The sequence below is a fragment of the Salvelinus fontinalis genome, chromosome 1, assembly GCF_029448725.1.
Source record: "Salvelinus fontinalis isolate EN_2023a chromosome 1, ASM2944872v1, whole genome shotgun sequence".
NCBI classification, from domain to species: domain Eukaryota; kingdom Metazoa; phylum Chordata; class Actinopteri; order Salmoniformes; family Salmonidae; genus Salvelinus; species Salvelinus fontinalis.
Genome location: NC_074665.1, coordinates 93306726 through 93326732, shown reverse-complemented (window position 1 = coordinate 93326732; position 20007 = coordinate 93306726). Strand labels below are relative to the sequence as shown.

General features: G+C 47.1%; 1 protein-coding gene across 50 annotated transcripts in view; it reads left to right on the top strand.

Moving 5' to 3' along the window:
* Positions 1–20007, top strand: part of ank3b (ankyrin 3b) — a 483498-nt gene that overhangs the window by 302161 nt on the left and 161330 nt on the right. For 21 of the 50 annotated variants that reach the window (XR_008761019.1, XM_055936209.1, XM_055936160.1 and 18 more), the window contains 7 exons: positions 544–642; positions 2118–2216; positions 5662–5787; positions 5957–6029; positions 7459–7512; positions 13244–13367; positions 19526–19540. Coding sequence is in view for 49 of the 50 variants with exons in the window: in XM_055936209.1 (XP_055792184.1) it covers positions 544–642; positions 2118–2216; positions 5662–5787; positions 5957–6029; positions 7459–7512; positions 13244–13367; positions 19526–19540 (590 nt within the window). In the remaining variant the exon portion in view is untranslated. Of the gene's footprint in view, positions 1–543; positions 643–2117; positions 2217–5661; positions 5788–5956; positions 6030–7458; positions 7513–7800; positions 7837–13243; positions 13368–19525; positions 19541–20007 lie in introns of all 50 variants that reach the window. The other 29 variants (XM_055936475.1, XM_055936151.1, XM_055936346.1 and 26 more) reach the window with 9 other exon arrangements.

Sequence of the window (20007 nt, the reverse complement as noted above, 5' to 3'; positions counted from 1 at the left end):
ACCAGGCATAACACTTGAGTTATGTTTCCCTAGATGGGATACACTAGTGGTTACACCAGGCATAACACTTGAGTTATGTTTCCCTAGATGGGATACACTAGTGGTTACACCAGGCATAACACTTGGTTTATGTTTCCTTAGATGGGATACACTAGTGGTTACACCAGGCATAACACTTGGTTTATTTTTCTGTTTCTCTAGATGGGATACACTAGTGGTTACACCAGGCATAACACTTGGTTTATGTTTCTGTTTCCCTAGATGGGATACACTAGTGGTTACACCAGGCATAACACTTGATTTATGTTTCCCTAGATGGGATACACTAGTGGTTACACCAGGCATAACACTTGGTTTATGTTTCTGTTTCCCTAGATGGGATACACTAGTGGTTACACCAGGCATAACACTTGATTTATGTTTCCCTAGATGGGATACACTAGTGGTTACACCAGGCATAACACTTGGTTTATGTTTCTGTTTCCCTAGATGGGATACACTAGTGGTTACACCAGGCATAACACTTGGTTTCTGTTTCCCTAGATGGGATACACTCCGCTGCACGTGGCGTGTCACTATGGAAACGTGAAGATGGTCAACTTCCTGCTAAAGAACCAGGCCAAGATCAACGCCAAAACCAAGGTGAGGCTCTCCTCCAGATTGAACATATCTATATAGATGTTGATTTATAGGATAGGGGTTAGGGGTCACAGGTTAGGCTCCCCTCCAGATTGAACATATCTATATAGATGTTGATTTATGGGATAGGGGTTAGGGGTCAAGGTGAGGCTCCCCTCCAGATTGAACATATCTATATAGATGTTGATTTATGGGATAGGGGTTAGGGGTCACAGGTTAGGCTCCCCTCCAGATTGAACATATCTATATAGATGTTGATTTATGGGATAGGGGTTAGGGGTCACAGGTTAGGCTCCCCTCCAGATTGAACCTTTCTATATAGATGTTGATTTATGGGATAGGGGTTAGGGGTCACAGGTTAGGCTCCCCTCCAGATTGAACATATCTATATAGATGTTGATTTATGGGATAGGGGTTAGGGGTCACAGGTTAGGCTCCCCTCCAGATTGAACATATCTATATAGATGTTGATTTATGGGATAGGGGTTAGGGGTCACAGGTTAGGCTCCCCTCCAGATTGAACATATCTATATAGATGTTGATTTATGGGATAGGGGTTAGGGGTCACAGGTTAGGCTCCCCTCCAGATTGAACCTTTCTATATAGATGTTGATTTATGGGATAGGGGTTAGGGGTCACAGGTTAGGCTCCCCTCCAGATTGAACATATCTATATAGATGTTGATTTATGGGATAGGGGTTAGGGGTCAAGGTGAGGCTCCCCTCCAGATTGAACATATCTATATAGATGTTGATTTATGGGATAGGGGTTAGGGGTCACAGGTTAGGCTCCCCTCCAGATTGAACATATCTATATAGATGTTGATTTATGGGATAGGGGTTAGGGGTCACAGGTTAGGCTCCCCTCCAGATTGAACCTTTCTATATAGATGTTGATTTATGGGATAGGGGTTAGGGGTCACAGGTTAGGCTCCCCTCCAGATTGAACATATCTATATAGATGTTGATTTATGGGATAGGGGTTAGGGGTCACAGGTTAGGCTCCCCTCCAGATTGAACATATCTATATAGATGTTGATTTATGGGATAGGGGTTAGGGGTCACAGGTTAGGCTCCCCTCCAGATTGAACATATCTATATAGATGTTGATTTATGGGATAGGGGTTAGGGGTCACAGGTTAGGCTCCCCTCCAGATTGAACCTTTCTATATAGATGTTGATTTATGGGATAGGGGTTAGGGGTCACAGGTTAGGCTCCCCTCCAGATTGAACCTTTCTATATAGATGTTGATTTATGGGATAGGGGTTAGGGGTCACAGGTTAGGCTCCCCTCCAGATTGAACATATCTATATAGATGTTGATTTATGGGATAGGGGTTAGGGGTCACAGGTTAGGCTCCCCTCCAGATTGAACATATCTATATAGATGTTGATGGTGGTAGGTATGGGTGTTGGAGTGGGTATGTTTGGTGTGTTTAATTAAAGAGGTGTGTCTGAACTCTCCTCCTCCCCCTTCAGAACGGATACACCCCCCTCCATCAGGCGGCCCAGCAAGGCCACACCCACATCATCAACCTACTGCTGCAGCACGGAGCCTCTCCCAACCAAGTCACTGTGGTGAGAACACACACACCTACTGCAGCACGGGGCCTCTCCCAACCAAGTCACTGTGGTGAGAACACACACACCTGCTGCAGCACGGAGCCTCTCCCAACCAAGTCACTGTGGTGAGAACACACACACCTACTGCAGCACGGAGCCTCTCCCAACCAAGTCACTGTGGTGAGAACACACACACCTGCTGCAGCACGGGGCCTCTCCCAACCAAGTCACTGTGGTGAGAACACACACACCTGCTGCAGCACTGGGCCTCTCCCAACCAAGTCACTGTGGTGAGAACACACACACCTACTGCAGCACGGAGCCTCTCCCAACCAAGTCACTGTGGTGAGAACACACACACCTGCTGCAGCACGGAGCCTCTCCCAACCAAGTCACTGTGGTGAGAACACACACACCTGCTGCAGCACGGAGCCTCTCCCAACCAAGTCACTGTGGTGAGAACACACACACCTGCTGCAACACGGGGCCTCTCCCAACCAAGTCACTGTGGTGAGAACACACACACCTGCTGCAGCACTGGGCCTCTCCCAACCAAGTCACTGTGGTGAGAACACACACACCTGCTGCAGCACTGGGCCTCTCCCAACCAAGTCACTGTGGTGAGAACACACACACCTGCTGCAGCACTGGGCCTCTCCCAACCAAGTCACTGTGGTGAGAACACACACACCTGCTGCAGCACGGGGCCTCTCCCAACCAAGTCACTGTGGTGAGAACACACACACCTGCTGCAGCACGGGGCCTCTCCCAACCAAGTCACTGTGGTGAGAACACACACACCTACTGCAGCACGGAGCCTCTCCCAACCAAGTCACTGTGGTGAGAACACACACACCTACTGCAGCACGGGGCCTCTCCCAACCAAGTCACTGTGGTGAGAACACACACACCTACTGCAGCACGGAGCCTCTCCCAACCAAGTCACTGTGGTGAGAACACACACACCTGCTGCAGCACGGAGCCTCTCCCAACCAAGTCACTGTGGTGAGAACACACACACACACCTGCTGCAGCACGGGGCCTCTCCCAACCAAGTCACTGTGGTGAGAACACACACACACACCTGCTGCAGCACTGGGCCTCTCCCAACCAAGTCACTGTGGTGAGAACACACACACCTGCTGCAGCACGGGGCCTCTCCCAACCAAGTCACTGTGGTGAGAACACACACACCTGCTGCAACACGGGGCCTCTCCTAACCAAGTCACTGTGGTGAGAACACACACACCTGCTGCAGCACTGGGCCTCCCAAACGAGCTGACTGTGCAGTCACATCACAAACACAGTGGTCCATCCATTGTCTCTGGTATAAACAGTAGATACTGACACACGAGGAGGGGTCAGGGGTTAGGGGTCATAGTAATATCTGACAGTCTTTAACAGAATGGTAACACAGCCCTGTCCATAGCCAGGAGGCTGGGTTAGGGGTTAGGGGTTAGGGGTCACAGTAATAGTAATATCTGACAGTCTTTAACAGAATGGTAACACAGCCCTGTCCATCACCAGGAGGCTGGGTTAGGGGTTAGGGGTCAGGGGTTAGGGGTCATAGTAATATCTGACAGTCTTTAACAGAATGGTAACACAGCCCTGTCCATCACCAGGAGGCTGGGTTAGGGGTCAGGGGTCATAGTAATAGTAATATCTGACAGTCTTTAACAGAATGGTAACACAGCCCTGTCCATCCCCAGGAGGCTGGGTTAGGGGTCAGGGGTTAGGGGTCACAGTAATAGTAATATCTGACTGTCTTTAACAGAATGGTAACACAGCCCTGTCCATCACCAGGAGGCTGGGTTAGGGGTCAGGGGTTAGGGGTCACAGTAATAGTAATATCTGACTGTCTTTAACAGAATGGTAACACAGCCCTGTCCATAGCCAGGAGGCTGGGTTAGGGGTTAGGGGTCAGGGGTTAGGGGTCATAGTAATATCTGACAGTCTTTAACAGAATGGTAACACAGCCCTGTCCATCACCAGGAGGCTGGGTTAGGGGTCAGGGGTTAGGGGTCACAGTAATAGTAATATCTGACTGTCTTTAACAGAATGGTAACACAGCCCTGTCCATCACCAGGAGGCTGGGTTAGGGGTCAGGGGTCAGGGGTTAGGGGTCACAGTAATAGTAATATCTGACTGTCTTTAACAGAATGGTAACACAGCCCTGTCCATAGCCAGGAGGCTGGGTTAGGGGTTAGGGGTCAGGGGTTAGGGGTCATAGTAATATCTGACAGTCTTTAACAGAATGGTAACACAGCCCTGTCCATCACCAGGAGGCTGGGCTAGGGGTCAGGGGTTAGGGGTCACAGTAATAGTAATATCTGACTGTCTTTAACAGAATGGTAACACAGCCCTGTCCATCACCAGGAGGCTGGGTTAGGGGTCAGGGGTCAGGGGTTAGGGGTCACAGTAATAGTAATATCTGACTGTCTTTAACAGAATGGTAACACAGCCCTGTCCATCACCAGGAGGCTGGGTTAGGGGTTAGGGGTTAGGGGTTAGGGGTCACAGTAATATCTGACAGTCTTTAACAGAATGGTAACACAGCCCTGTCCATCACCAGGAGGCTGGGTTAGGGGTTAGGGGTTAGGGGTCACAGTAATAGTAATATCTGACAGTCTTTAACAGAATGGTAACACAGCCCTGTCCATCACCAGGAGGCTGGGTTAGGGGTTAGGGGTCAGGGGTTAGGGGTCATAGTAATATCTGACTGTCTTTAACAGAATGGTAACACAGCCCTGTCCATCACCAGGAGGCTGGGTTAGGGGTCAGGGGTCACAGTAATAGTAATATCTGACTGTCTTTAACAGAATGGTAATACAGCCCTGTCCATCGCCAGGAGGCTGGGTTAGGGGTCAGGGGTCAGGGGTCACAGTAATAGTAATATCTGACTGTCTTTACAGAATGGTAACACAGCCCTGTCCATCACCAGGAGGCTGGGTTAGGGGTTAGGGGTTAGGGGTCACAGTAATATCTGACTGTCTTTAACAGAATGGTAACACAGCCCTGTCCATCACCAGGAGGTTGGGTTAGGGGTTAGGGGTTAGGGGTTAGCGGTTAGGGGTCATAGTAATATCTGACTGTCTTTAACAGAATGGTAACACAGCCCTGTCCATCACCAGGAGGCTGGGTTAGGGGTCAGGGGTTAGGGGTCATAGTAATATCTGACTGTCTTTAACAGAATGGTAACACAGCCCTGTCCATCACCAGGAGGCTGGGTTAGGGGTTAGGGGTTAGGGGTCATAGTAATATCTGACTGTCTTTAACAGAATGGTAACACAGCCCTGTCCATCACCAGGAGGCTGGGTTAGGGGTCAGGGGTTAGGGGTCATAGTAATATCTGACTGTCTTTAACAGAATGGTAACACAGCCCTGTCCATCACCAGGAGGCTGGGTTAGGGGTCAGGGGTCAGGGGTCACAGTAATAGTAATATCTGACTGTCTTTAACAGAATGGTAACACAGCCCTGTCCATAGCCAGGAGGCTGGGGTACATCTCTGTAGTGGATACTCTGAAGGTCGTCACTGAGGAAACACAGACCACTCTGGTGAGACCAGGAGATACTGTTCTTATTACGGTAGTGTATGAAACAGCTGAACTGTGTTAACTAAAGCCTTCTAGAAACACCATGAGAAGTACAGTAGCCTGCATATCTAAATGCATATCTGTTGTCTTACAGTTATCCACATGTAAAATAACATCCTTCGTTTGTTAACGACTCATTAGAAGGTTTGTTCCCTTTCTAGACGGTGACCGAGAAACATAAGATGAACGTTCCAGAAACCATGAACGAGGTTCTGGACATGTCAGATGATGAGGGTGAGGATGCAGGAGTTGTGTTTTAATAACCTGATCATATCCAGTGAGAGATGTAGGAGTTATGTTTTAATAACCTGATCATATCCAGTGAGAGATGTTTTAATAACCTGATCATATCCAGTGAGAGATGTTTTAATAACCTGATCATATCCAGTGAGAGATGTTTTAATAACCTGATCATATCCAGTGAGAGATGTAGGAGTTATGTTTTAATAACCTAATCATATCCAGTGAGAGATGTTTTAATAACCTGATCATATCCAGTGAGAGATGTTTTAATAACCTGATCATATCCAGTGAGAGATGTTTTAATAACCTGATCATATCCAGTAAGAGATGTAGGAGTTATGTTTTAATAACCTGATCATTTCCAGTGAGAGATGCAGGAGTTATGTTTTAATAACCTGATCATTTCCAGTGAGAGATGTAGGAGTTGTGTTTTAATAACCTGATCATTTCCAGTGAGAGATGTAGGAGTTATGTTTTAATAACCTGATCATATCCAGTGAGAGATGTTTTAATAACCTGATCATATCCAGTGAGAGATGTTTTAATAACCTGATCATATCCAGTGAGAGATGTTTTAATAACCTGATCATATCCAGTGAGAGATGTAGGAGTTATGTTTTAATAACCTAATCATATCCAGTGAGAGATGTTTTAATAACCTGATCATATCCAGTGAGAGATGTTTTAATAACCTGATCATATCCAGTGAGAGATGTTTTAATAACCTGATCATATCCAGTAAGAGATGTAGGAGTTATGTTTTAATAACCTGATCATTTCCAGTGAGAGATGCAGGAGTTATGTTTTAATAACCTGATCATTTCCAGTGAGAGATGTAGGAGTTGTGTTTTAATAACCTGATCATTTCCAGTGAGAGATGTAGGAGTTATGTTTTAATAACCTGATCATATCCAGTGAGAGATGTTTTAATAACCTGATCATATCCAGTGAGAGATGCAGGAGTTATGTTTTAATAACCTGATCATATCCAGTGAGAGATGCAGGAGTTATGTTTTAATAACCTGATCATATCCAGTGAGAGATGTAGGAGTTGTGTTTTAATAACCTGATCATATCCAGTGAGAGATGTTTTAATAACCTGATCATATCCAGTGAGAGATGTTTTAATAACCTGATCATATCCAGTGAGAGATGTAGGAGTTGTGTTTTAATAACCTGATCATATCCAGTGAGAGATGTTTTAATAACCTGATCATATCCAGTGAGAGATGTTTTAATAACCTGATCATATCCAGTGAGAGATGTTTTAATAACCTGATCATATCCAGTGAGAGATGTTTTAATAACCTGATCATATCCTTATGATAAATCAACATAAGATATGGTTTAGGTTTATGTATTTTAACGCTTTATCATTTTTTCTATGATTTTTAACACTTTACTCGTTCAAATTACACAGTTGTCAAAGCCAATGTACCTGAAATGCTCAATGAAGACTATTTATCTGAAGAAGGTACTTTCACCTTTTTACTTTTTCTTAGTTTCTTCAGCAGATGTTTGAGCTCCCTCTGTTATTTTCTTTCGTCTCAGACTAACCAGATATCGTCTCCTGTCTCACGCTAGGTGTGTTGTCATGGACTCTGTATTTTATGCTTTGGTATCCCAGGAATATGCCTTTATCTGGGTTGAACCCGGAGAACTTGAATCTGATATTTCATCCAGAGAGAGAGAGAGAGAGATGACATTTATAACATACCTTACTCACTGAAATCATCTTGATACAGGATCTTTGTTTTAACAGAGATGGAATTTCAGTGTGTCTATGAGAGCTACTGTCGTAAGTGCAGACTTTGACTTTACATTAATGATACTAAACACAAACTAACGGTGTTTGTGTTCAAATGGTTTCTAATATAGAGTGAAGTGGACAGATTTAACTGTCTCTAAATGTATCTCTGCTGTAACTCAGTGTGTAGTTACAGCTGACTGACCGTGGTACTGAGATATTAACGGCTGTGTGTCTCCGTAACACACTGCCACATGCTAAACATAGATCATTTCCTCAACACTGTTAAGGCCAGAGTAATGCTCTGAAATACACTCAAACGTTTCCCTCCAGGTGTCGTTTATCTGTGTGTTTCACGTGGCCTTGACCCCTAGCCAGGTATTAGCCAATAGCAAGGTCTAGTTCAGACCAACAGCCAGGTATTAGCCAATAGGAAGGTCTAGTTCAGACCAACAGCCAGGTATTAGCCAATAGGAAGGTCTAGTTCAGACCAACAGCCAGTTATTAGCCAATAGAAATGTCTAGTTCACACCAACAGCCAGTTATTAGCCAATAGAAAGGTCTAGTTCAGACCAACAGCCAGTTATTAGCCAATAGAAATGTATAGTTCAGACCAACAGCCAGTTATTAGCCAATAGAAAGGTCTAGTTCACACCAACAGCCAGTTATTAGCCAATAGAAAGGTCTAGTTCAGACCAACAGCCAGTTATTAGCCAATCGAAAGGTCTAGTTCAGACCAACAGCCAGTTATTAGCCAATAGAAAGGTCTAGTTCACACCAACAGCCAGTTATTAGCCAATAGAAAGGTCTAGTTCAGACCAACAGCCAGTTATTAGCCAATCGAAAGGTCTAGTTCAGACCAACAGCCAGTTATTAGCCAATAGAAAGGTCTAGTTCAGACCAACAGCCAGTTATTAGCCAATAGAAAGGTCTAGTTCAGACCATCAGCCAGTTATTAGCCAATAGAAAGGTCTAGTTCAGACCATCAGCCAGTTATTAGCCAATAGAAAGGTCTAGTTCAGACCAACAGCCAGTTATTAGCCAATAGAAAGATCTAGTTCAGATCAACAGCCAGTTATTAGCCAATAGCAAGGTCTAGTTCAGACCAACAGCCAGTTATTAGCCAATAGAAAGGTCTAGTTCAGACCAACAGCCAGTTATTAGCCAATAGAAAGGTCTAGTTCAGACCAACAGCCAGTTATTAGCCAATAGAAAGGTCTAGTTCAGACCAACAGCCAGTTATTAGCCAATAGAAAGGTCTAGTTCAGACCAACAGCCAGTTATTAGCCAATATAAATACAGCTGACTGTCCCTTACTACCATACCACTGTCACTGATCTAGTCCTGTCCTGGTCTGATCTAGTCCTGTCCTGGTCTGATTTAGTCCTGTGTCCCGTTGGTAGGATAGACATGATACCCTTAGAGCCTCAGGAGGCAGGCAGGAGAAAGCTGATCTGTTTGTGAGTGAACGAGAGAGAGAGACAGAGAGAGAGACTTTGCTTTGAAAATGTTTGAGTGCAGAGCTTGTTGCTGAATCCTGTGTCCCTCGACTGGATCTTGCGTAGTAAGTGATCGTCTCTGAGTGATTAGGACAGAGAGGGTTGAGTAGGTTTTCTGGTGTGATAAGGACAGAGAGGGTGGAGTAGGTTTTCTGGTTTGATTAGGACAGAGAGGGTGGAGTAGGTTTTCTGGTTTGATTAGGACAGAGAGGGTGGAGTAGGTTTTCTAGTGTGATTAGGACAGAGAGGGTGGAGTAGGTTTTCTGGTGTGATTAGGACAGAGAGGGTGGAGTAGGTTTTCTGGTGTGATTAGGACAGAGAGGGTGGAGTAGGTTTTCTAGTGTGATTAGGACAGAGAGGGTGGAGTAGGTTTTCTGGTGTGATTAGGACAGAGAGGGTTGAGTAGGTTTTCTGGTGTGATTAGGACAGAGAGTGTGGAGTAGGTTTTCTGGTGTGATTAGGACAGAGAGGGTGGAGTAGGTTTTCTGGTGTGATTAGGACAGAGAGGGTTGAGTAGGTTTTCTGCTGTGATTAGGACAGAGAGTGTGGAGTAGGTTTTCTGGTGTGATTAGGACAGAGAGGGTGGAGTAGGTTTTCTAGTGTGATTAGGACAGAGAGGGTGGAGTAGGTTTTCTAGTGTGATTAGGACAGAGAGGGTGGAGTAGGTTTTCTAGTGTGATTAGGACAGAGAGTGTGGAGTAGGTTTTCTAGTGTGATTAGGACAGAGAGTGTGGAGTAGGTTTTCTAGTGTGATTAGGACAGAGAGGGTGGAGTAGGTTTTCTAGTGTGATTAGGACAGAGAGTGTTGAGTAGGTTTTCTGGTGTGATTAGTACAGAGTGAGTGGAGTAGGTTTTCTAGTGTGATTAGGACAGAGAGGGTTGAGTAGGTTTTCTAGTGTGATTAGGACAGAGAGTGTGGAGTAGGTTTTCTAGTGTGATTAGGACAGAGAGTGTGGAGTAGGTTTTCTAGTGTGATTAGGACAGAGAGGGTTGAGTAGGTTTTCTGGTGTGATTAGGACAGAGAGGGTGGAGTAGGTTTTCTGGTGTGATTAGGACAGAGAGGGTGGAGTAGGTTTTCTGGTGTGATTAGGACAGAGAGGGTGGAGTAGGTTTTCTGGTGTGATTAGGACAGAGAGGGTGGAGTAGGTTTTCTGGTGTGATTAGGACAGAGAGGGTGGAGTAGGTTTTCTGGTGTGATTAGGACAGAGAGGGTGGAGTAGGTTTTCTGGTGTGATTAGGACAGAGAGGGTGGAGTAGGTTTTCTAGCGTGATTAGGACAGAGAGGGTGGAGTAGGTTTTCTAGCGTGATTAGGACAGAGTGGGTGGAGTAGGTTTTCTGGTGTGATTAGGACAGAGAGGGTGGAGTAGGTTTTCTGGTGTGATTAGGACAGAGAGGGTGGAGTAGGTTTTCTGGTGTGATTAGGACAGAGAGGGTGGAGTAGGTTTTCTGGTGTGATTAGGACAGAGAGGGTGGAGTAGGTTTTCTGGTGTGATTAGGACAGAGAGTGTGGAGTAGGTCTTCTGGTGTGATTAGGACAGAGAGGGTGGAGTAGGTTTTCTGGTGTGATTAGGACAGAGAGGGTGGAGTAGGTTTTCTGGTGTGATTAGGACAGAGAGGGTGGAGTGGGTTTTCTGGTGTGATTAGGACAGAGAGGGTGGAGTAGGTTTTCTGGTGTGATTAGGACAGAGAGGGTGGAGTAGGTTTTCTGGTGTGATTAGGACAGAGAGTGTGGAGTAGGTTTTCTAGTGTGATTAGGACAGAGAGGGTGGAGTAGGTTTTCTGGTGTGATTAGGACAGAGAGTGTGGAGTAGGTTTTCTAGTGTGATTAGGACAGAGAGTGTGGAGTAGGTTTTCTGGTGTGATTAGGACAGAGAGGGTGGAGTAGGTTTTCTGGTGTGATTAGGACAGAGAGGGTGGAGTGGGTTTTCTGGTGTGATTAGGACAGAGAGGGTGGAGTAGGTTTTCTGGTGTGATTAGGACAGAGAGTGTGGAGGGAGAGAGAGGGTGGCGGGAGAGGGAGAGAGAGGGTGGAGGGACAGAGAGTGGAGAGGGAGAGAGGGAGAGAGTGTGGCGGGAAAGAGAGAGGGTGGCGGGAGAGATGGAGAGAGGGAGAGAGAGGGTGGAGGGAGAGGGTAATACTTGAATGGACATTCTTGTGAGGAATGTCACCAGATGAGGTCTGTCAAGTTTTGTTGTGTGTTTCTGCAGTTAGAGAGGGCAGGGGAGGAGAGGGAGAGGCGATGGGAGGAGGGGGAGGAGAGGGAGAGGTGCAGGGGGGAGGTTGGAGGAATGGGGGAGGGGTTGCTGTAGATAAGCAAGGGGTCGATGAACTCTGCTTAATCGCCGGTGGAATGCTGTTCTCCCCTCGCTGGGTGGCTGGCTGGCTGGTCGATGTGCACTCGCTCTAGTTTCTACGTTCTAACCCCTCCTTTCCTCTACGTCATCTCTCTCCAACGTCCATTAACACTCTGCGTCGGGACTCCCCTGGGTGGCTAACGTCCATTAACACTCTGCGTCGGGACTCCCCTGGGTGGCTGACTCTACAAACCTACTCATCATAGCTGCAATATTGGCTTCTAACTTTAGAACGGGTGTTGTTGAACACGTTGTTTTCATTGCTTAAACCATTGCTTTGTATTCAGTGACTAAACAAGCGTTGTGTGAGTAACTGAGTAGCCCAGTGGCGGTTGTGTCCTGTCAGGCTGTGTGTCCCGTGGCAGAGCAGGGGACAGGACAGTGGAACAGGCCTCCAGGCTTCTATTGATCTGCTAAAACAGCCTGTCTGGTCTGTAGACACTCCTACTGGACCTGCTTTCAGGGGTTAGAGCATGGCTGTTCCAGTTAGGACAGCAGAGAGAGGGGACTGGACTAGAGGAGTGTAGGGGGAGGGGACTGGACTAGAGGACTGTAGGGAGAGAGAGGACTGGATTAGAGGACTGTCTAACTAACTGGAGAGAGGGGACAGTGACTTGAGGACTGTCTAACTAACTGGAGAGAGGGGACTGTGACTTGAGGACTGTCTAACTAACTGGAGAGAGGGGACTGTGACTTGAGGACTGTCTAACTAACTGGAGAGAGGGGACTGTGACTTGAGGACTGTCTAACTAACTGGAGAGAGGGGACTGTGACTTGAGGACTGTCTAACTAACTGGAGAGAAGGGACTGTGACTTATAGACTGTCTAACTAACTGGAGAGAGGGGACTGTGAGCTGTGGACTGTCTAACTAACTGGAGAGAAGGGACTGTGACTTGAGGACTGTCTAACTAACTGGAGAGAAGGGACTGTGACTTGAGGACTGTCTAACTAACTGGAGAGAGGGGACTGGACTAGAGGACTGTCTAACTAACTGGAGAGAGGGGACTGTGACTTGAGGACTGTCTAACTAACTGGAGAGAAGGGACTGTGACTTATAGACTGTCTAACTAACTGGAGAGAGGGGACTGGACTAGAGGACTGTCTAACTAACTGGAGAGAGAGGACTGGACTAGAGGACTGTCTAACTAACTGGAGAGAGGGGACTGGACTAGAGGACTGTCTAACTAACTGGAGAGAGAGGACTGGACTAGAGGACTGTCTAACTAACTGGAGAGAGGGGACTGTGAGCTGTGGACTGTCTAACTAACTGGAGAGAGAGGACTGGACTAGAGGACTGTCTAACTAACTGGAGAGAGAGGACTGGACTAGAGGACTGTCTAACTAACTGGAGAGAGGGGACTGTGAGCTGTGGACTGTCTAACTAACTGGAGAGAGGGGACTGTGAGCTGTGGACTGTCTAACTAACTGGAGAGAGAGGACTGGACTAGAGGACTGTCTAACTAACTGGAGAGAGAGGACTGGACTAGAGGACTGTCTAACTAACTGGAGAGAGGGGACTGTGAGCTGTGGACTGTCTAACTAACTGGAGAGAGGGGACTGTGAGCTGTGGACTGTCTAACTAACTGATTGCTGTTATGTCAGGTGAGGATGCGATGACAGGCGACACGGATAAATACCTGGGACCCCAGGACCTGAAAGAGCTGGGAGACGACTCTCTGCCTCAGGAGGGATACATGGGCTTTAGCATCGGAGCACGCAGCGCCAGGTACCATACCCTCTACCCACTACCCACTACCCACTACCCTCTACCCACTACCCACTACCCACTACCCTCTACCCACTACCCACTACCCACTACCCTCTACCCACTACCCACTACCCACTACCCACTACCCTCTACCCACTACCCACTACCCTCTACCCTCTACCCACTACCCTCTACCCACTACCCACTACCCACTACCCACTACCCACTACCCTCTACCCTCTACCCTCTACCCACTACCCACTACCCACTACCCACTACCCTCTACCCACTACCCTCTACCCACTACCCACTACCCTCTACCCACTACCCTCTACCCACTACCCTCTACCCTCTACCCTCTACACACTACCCTCTACCCACTACCCACTACCCTCTACCCTCTACCCACTACCCTCTACCCTCTACCCACTACCCTCTACCCTCTACTCTCTACCCACTACCCACTACCCTCTACCCACTACCCACTACTCTCTACCCACTACCCACTACCCTCTACCCACTACCCACTACCCTCTACCCTCTACCCACTACCCTCTACTCTCTACCCTCTACCCACTACCCACTACCCTCTACCCTCTACTCTCTACCCACTACCCTCTACCCACTACCCACTACCCACTACCCACTACCCTCTACCCACTACCCTCTACCCACTACCCACTACCCTCTACCCACTACCCTCTACCCACTACCCACTACCCTCTACCCTCTACTCTCTACCCACTACCCTCTACCCACTACCCACTACCCTCTACCCACTACCCTCTACCCACTACCCTCTACCCACTACCCACTACCCACTACCCTCTACCCACTACCCTCTACTCACTACCCACTACACACTACCCACTACCCTCTACCCACTACCCACTACCCACTACACTCTACCCTCTACCCACTACCCTCTACCAGCTACCCTCTACCAGCTACACACTACCCTCTACCAGCTACCCACTACCCACTACCCACTACCCACTACCCTCTACCCTCTACCCACTACCCTCTACCCACTACCCACTACCCTCTACCCTCTACCCTCTGCCCACTACCCTCTGCCCACTACCCACTACCCACTACCCACTACCCTCTACCCACTACCCACTACCCTCTACCCACTACCCACTACCCTCTACCCACTACCCACTACCCTCTACCCACTACCCTCTACCCACTACCCTCTACCCACTACCCTCTACCCACTACCCTCTACCCACTACCCACTACCCTCTACCCACTACCCTCTACCCACTACCCTCTACCCACTACCCTCTACCCACTACCCACTACCCTCTACCCACTACCCACTACCCTCTACCCTCTACCCACTACCCACTACCCACTACCCTCTACCCTCTACCCACTACCCTCTACCCACTACCCTCTATCCACTACCCTCTACCCACTACCCTCTACCCACTACCCTCTACCAGCTACACACTACCCTCTATCCTCTACCCACTACCCACTACCCTCTACCCTCTACCCACTACCCTCTACCCACTACCCTCTACCAGCTACACACTACCCTCTACCCACTACCCACTACCCTCTACCCACTACCCTCTACCCACTACCCTCTACCAGCTACACACTACCCTCTACCCTCTGCCCACTACCCTCTACCCACTACCCACTACCCTCTACCCACTACCCACTACCCTCTACCCACTACCCACTACCCACTACCCTCTACCCACTACCCACTACCCACTACCCTCTACCCACTACCCTCTGCCCACTACCCTCTACCCACTACCCTCTACCAGCTACACACTACCCTCTACCCACTACCCTCTACCCACTACCCTCTGCCCACTACCCTCTACCCACTACCCACTACCCTCTACCCACTACCCACTACCCTCTACCCACTACCCTCTACCCTCTACCCACTACCCACTACCCACTACCCTCTACCCACTACCCTCTACCCACTACCCTCTACCCACTACCCACTACCCTCTACCCACTACCCACTACCCTCTACCCACTACCCACTACCCTCTACCCACTACCCACTACCCACTACCCACTACCCTCTACCCTCTACCCACTACCCACTACCCTCTACCCTCTACCCACTACCCACTACCCGCTACCCTCTACCCTCTACCCACTACCCTCTACCCACTACCCACTACCCTCTACCCACTACCCTCTACCAGCTACACACTACCCTCTACCCACTACCCTCTACCCACTACCCTCTACCCACTACCCACTACCCACTACCCTCTACCCACTACCCTCTACCCTCTACCCACTACCCTCTACCAGCTACACACTACCCTCTACCCTCTACCCACTACACTCTACCCACTACCCTCTACCCTCTACCCTCTACCAGCTACCCACTACCCTCTACCCACTACCCTCTACCCACTACCCTCTACCCTCTACCCACTACCCTCTACCCACTACACAATACCCACTACCCACTACCCTCTACCCACTACCCTCTACCCTCTACCCACTACCCTCTACCCACTACCCACTACCCTCTACCCACTACCCACTACCCTCTACCCACTACCCACTACCCTCTACCCACTACCCACTACCCTCTACCCACTACCCTCTACCCACTACCCTCTACCCTCTACCCACTACCCACTACCCACTACCCTCTACCCACTACCCTCTACCAGCTACACACTACCCTCTACCCACTACCCTCTACCCACTACCCTCTACCCACTACCCACTACCCACTACCCTCTACCCACTACCCTCTACCCTCTACCCACTACCCTCTACCAGCTACACACTACCCTCTACCCACTACCCACTACCCTCTACCCACTACCCTCTACCCACTACCCTCTACCCACTACCCACTACCCTCTACCCACTACCCTCTACCCACTACCCTCTACCCACTACCCACTACCCTCTACCCACTACCCACTACCCTCTACCCACTACCCTCTACCCACTACCCTCTACCCACTACCCACTACCCACTACCCACTACCCTCTACCCTCTACCCACTACCCTCTACCAGCTACACACTACCCTCTACCCACTACCCACTACCCTCTACCCACTACCCTCTACCCACTACCCTCTACCCTCTACCCACTACCCTCTACCCACTACCCTCTACCCACTACCCTCTACCCACTACCCACTACCCTCTACCCACTACCCACTACCCTCTACCCACTACCCTCTACCCACTACCCACTACCCTCTACCCTCTACCCACTACCCACTACCCTCTACCCACTACCCACTACCCTCTGACATGCTCTGGTACTGTGTATAATTATTACAATGTATAATGGGTTTGATATGGACCATCAATATCTGTAGATATGTTCCTAAGGTACATCCAATCGATCATGTGATGCAGTCCAATGAACATAGATTTCCAGACAACCCTAACCCTATCACAATCAACACTGAGTTCTTAGTGTGAGCAGGGCAGTAATCACTTATCTAAGAACGTTGATGTGTATTGGGTTTGTGTTCAGGAGGAAATATGATCTAGTCGTACTGTAATAGTGTGATAGTACTAACCTCAGCGTCAGACACAACTACTGTGTTGGCTGCAGTGCTCTGGTCAGTGTGTTTGTGGTATGAGTAGAATTATTTCTGTTCTGCCTCTGGTTCAATAACAGGAAGGTTTAATTAACTTCCAGTTGAAAGGAAGGTTTAATAACCCCAGTTATCACTTCCAGTTGAAAGGAAGGTTTAATAACCCCAGTTATCACTTCCAGTTGAAAGGAAGGTTTAATAACCCCAGTTATCACTTCCAGTTGAAAGGAAGATTTAATAACCCCAGTTATCACTTCCAGTTGAAAGGAAGGTTTAATAACCCCAGTTATCACTTCCAGTTGAAAGGAAGGTTTAATAACCCCAGTTATCACTTCCAGTTGAAAGGAAGGTTTAATAACCCCAGTTATCACTTCCAGTTGAAAGGACGGTTTAATAACCCCAGTTATCACTTCCAGTTGAAAGGAAGGTTTAATAACCCCAGTTATCACTTCCAGTTGAAAGGAAGGTTTAATAACCCCAGTTATCACTTCCAGTTGAAAGGAAGGTTTAATAACCCCAGTTATCACTTCCAGTTGAAAGGAAGGTTTAATAACCCCAGTTATCACTTCCAGTTGAAAGGAAGGTTTAATAACCCCAGTTATCACTTCCAGTTGAAAGGAAGGTTTAATAACCCCAGTTATCACTTCCAGTTGAAAGGAAGGTTTAATAACCCCAGTTATCACTTCCAGTTGAAAGGAAGGTTTAATAACCCCAGTTATCACTTCCAGTTGAAAGGAAGGTTTAATAACCCCAGTTATCACTTCCAGTTGAAAGGAAGGTTTAATAACCCCAGTTATCACTTCCAGTTGAAAGGAAGGTTTAATAACCCCAGTTATCACTTCCAGTTGAAAGGAAGGTTTAATAACCCCAGTTATCACTTCCAGTTGAAAGGAAGGTTTAATAACCCCAGTTATCACTTCCAGTTGAAAGGAAGGTTTAATAACCCCAGTTATCACTTCCAGTTGAAAGGAAGGTTTAATAACCCCAGTTATCACTTCCAGTTGAAAGGAAGGTTCAGTAACCCCAGTTATCACTTCCAGTTGAAAGGAAGGTTTAATAACCCCAGTTATCACTTCCAGTTGAAAGGAAGGTTTAATAACCCCAGTTATCTTTTCCAGTTGAAAGGAAGGTTCAGTAACCCCAGTTATCACTTCCAGTTGAAAGGAAGATTTAATAACCCCAGTTATCACTTCCAGTTGAAAGGAAGGTTTAATAACCCCAGTTATCACTTCCAGTTGAAAGGAAGGTTTAATAATCCCAGTTATCACTTCCAGTTGAAAGGAAGGTTTAATAACCCCAGTTATCACTTCCAGTTGAAAGGAAGGTTTAATAACCCCAGTTATCACTTCCAGTTGAAAGGAAGGTTCAGTAACCCCAGTTATCACTTCCAGTTGAAAGGACGGTTTAATAACCCCAGTTATCACTTCCAGTTGAAAGGAAGGTTTAATAACCCCAGTTATCACTTCCAGTTGAAAGGAAGGTTTAATAACCCCAGTTATCACTTCCAGTTGAAAGGAAGGTTTAATAACCCCAGTTATCACTTCCAGTTGAAAGGAAGGTTTAATAACCCCAGTTATCACTTCCAGTTGAAAGGAAGGTTTAATAACCCCAGTTATCACTTCCAGTTGAAAGGAAGGTTTAATAACCCCAGTTATCACTTCCAGTTGAAAGGAAGGTTTAATAACCCCAGTTATCACTTCCAGTTGAAAGGAAGGTTTAATAACCCCAGTTATCACTTCCAGTTGAAAGGAAGGTTTAATAACCCCAGTTATCACTTCCAGTTGAAAGGAAGGTTTAATAACCCCAGTTATCACTTCCAGTTGAAAGGAAGGTTTAATAACCCCAGTTATCACTTCCAGTTGAAAGGAAGTTTAATAATCCCAGTTATCACTTCCAGTTGAAAGGAAGGTTTAATAACCCCAGTTATCACTTCCAGTTGAAAGGAAGGTTTAATAACCCCAGTTATCACTTCCAGTTGAAAGGAAGGTTCAGTAACCCCAGTTATCACTTCCAGTTGAAAGGAAGGTTTAATAACCCCAGTTATCACTTCCAGTTGAAAGGAAGGTTTAATAACCCCAGTTATCTTTTCCAGTTGAAAGGAAGGTTAAGTAACCCCAGTTATCACTTCCAGTTGAAAGGAAGATTTAATAACCCCAGTTATCACTTCCAGTTGAAAGGAAGGTTTAATAACCCCAGTTATCACTTCCAGTTGAAAGGAAGGTTTAATAACCCCAGTTATCACTTCCAGTTGAAAGGAAGGTTTAATAACCCCAGTTATCACTTCCAGTTGAAAGGAAGGTTTAATAACCCCAGTTATCACTTCCAGTTGAAAGGAAGGTTCAGTAACCCCAGTTATCACTTCCAGTTGAAAGGAAGGTTTAATAACCCCAGTTATCACTTCCAGTTGAAAGGAAGGTTCAGTAACCCCCGTTTCAGAGAGCGTCAGTGTTTAACATCAGTGTTAAATGTCAGTGTTTAACACAACTCAGAGCATCAGACCCAGGTCCATTACAACCACACTGCATTTCTGCTTTGTCCTTCTCACCTTTGTTGCTTTCAATATCTCCACTTTTTGCACTTTTCTCCCATTTCAAACTCGTACCTCGTCCCATAGCCCCAAGGTCTGCAGGTAAGATGGGATGACGTGTTTCCAGATGTCTTTACTTCCTAGATCCCCAGCCAACCATCACAACTACATCAACCACTGTGTTGTGATGTCTCATTGATTTGTTGTACTCCATCTTACTGAGTGGACAGTTTGATGCTTTTAACTATGCCCTTTCATTTGACTTCCAGTGCGTTGTGATGTATCAGTATTGTGTCTGTTGGATGTAGTCTTTCTGGGGTCATGCTGCCTCTGCTTGGTTCAGTCTGGATCAGTATTGTGTCTGTTGGATGTAGTCTTTCTGGGGTCATGCTGCCTCTGCTTGGTTCAGTCTGGATCAGTATTGTGTCTGTTGGATCTAGTCTTTCTGGGGTCATGCTGCCTCTGCTTGGTTCAGTCTGTATCAGTATTGTGTCTGTTGGATGTAGTCTTTCTGGGGTCATGCTGCCTCTGCTTGGTTCAGTCTGGATCAGTATTGTGTCTGTTGGATG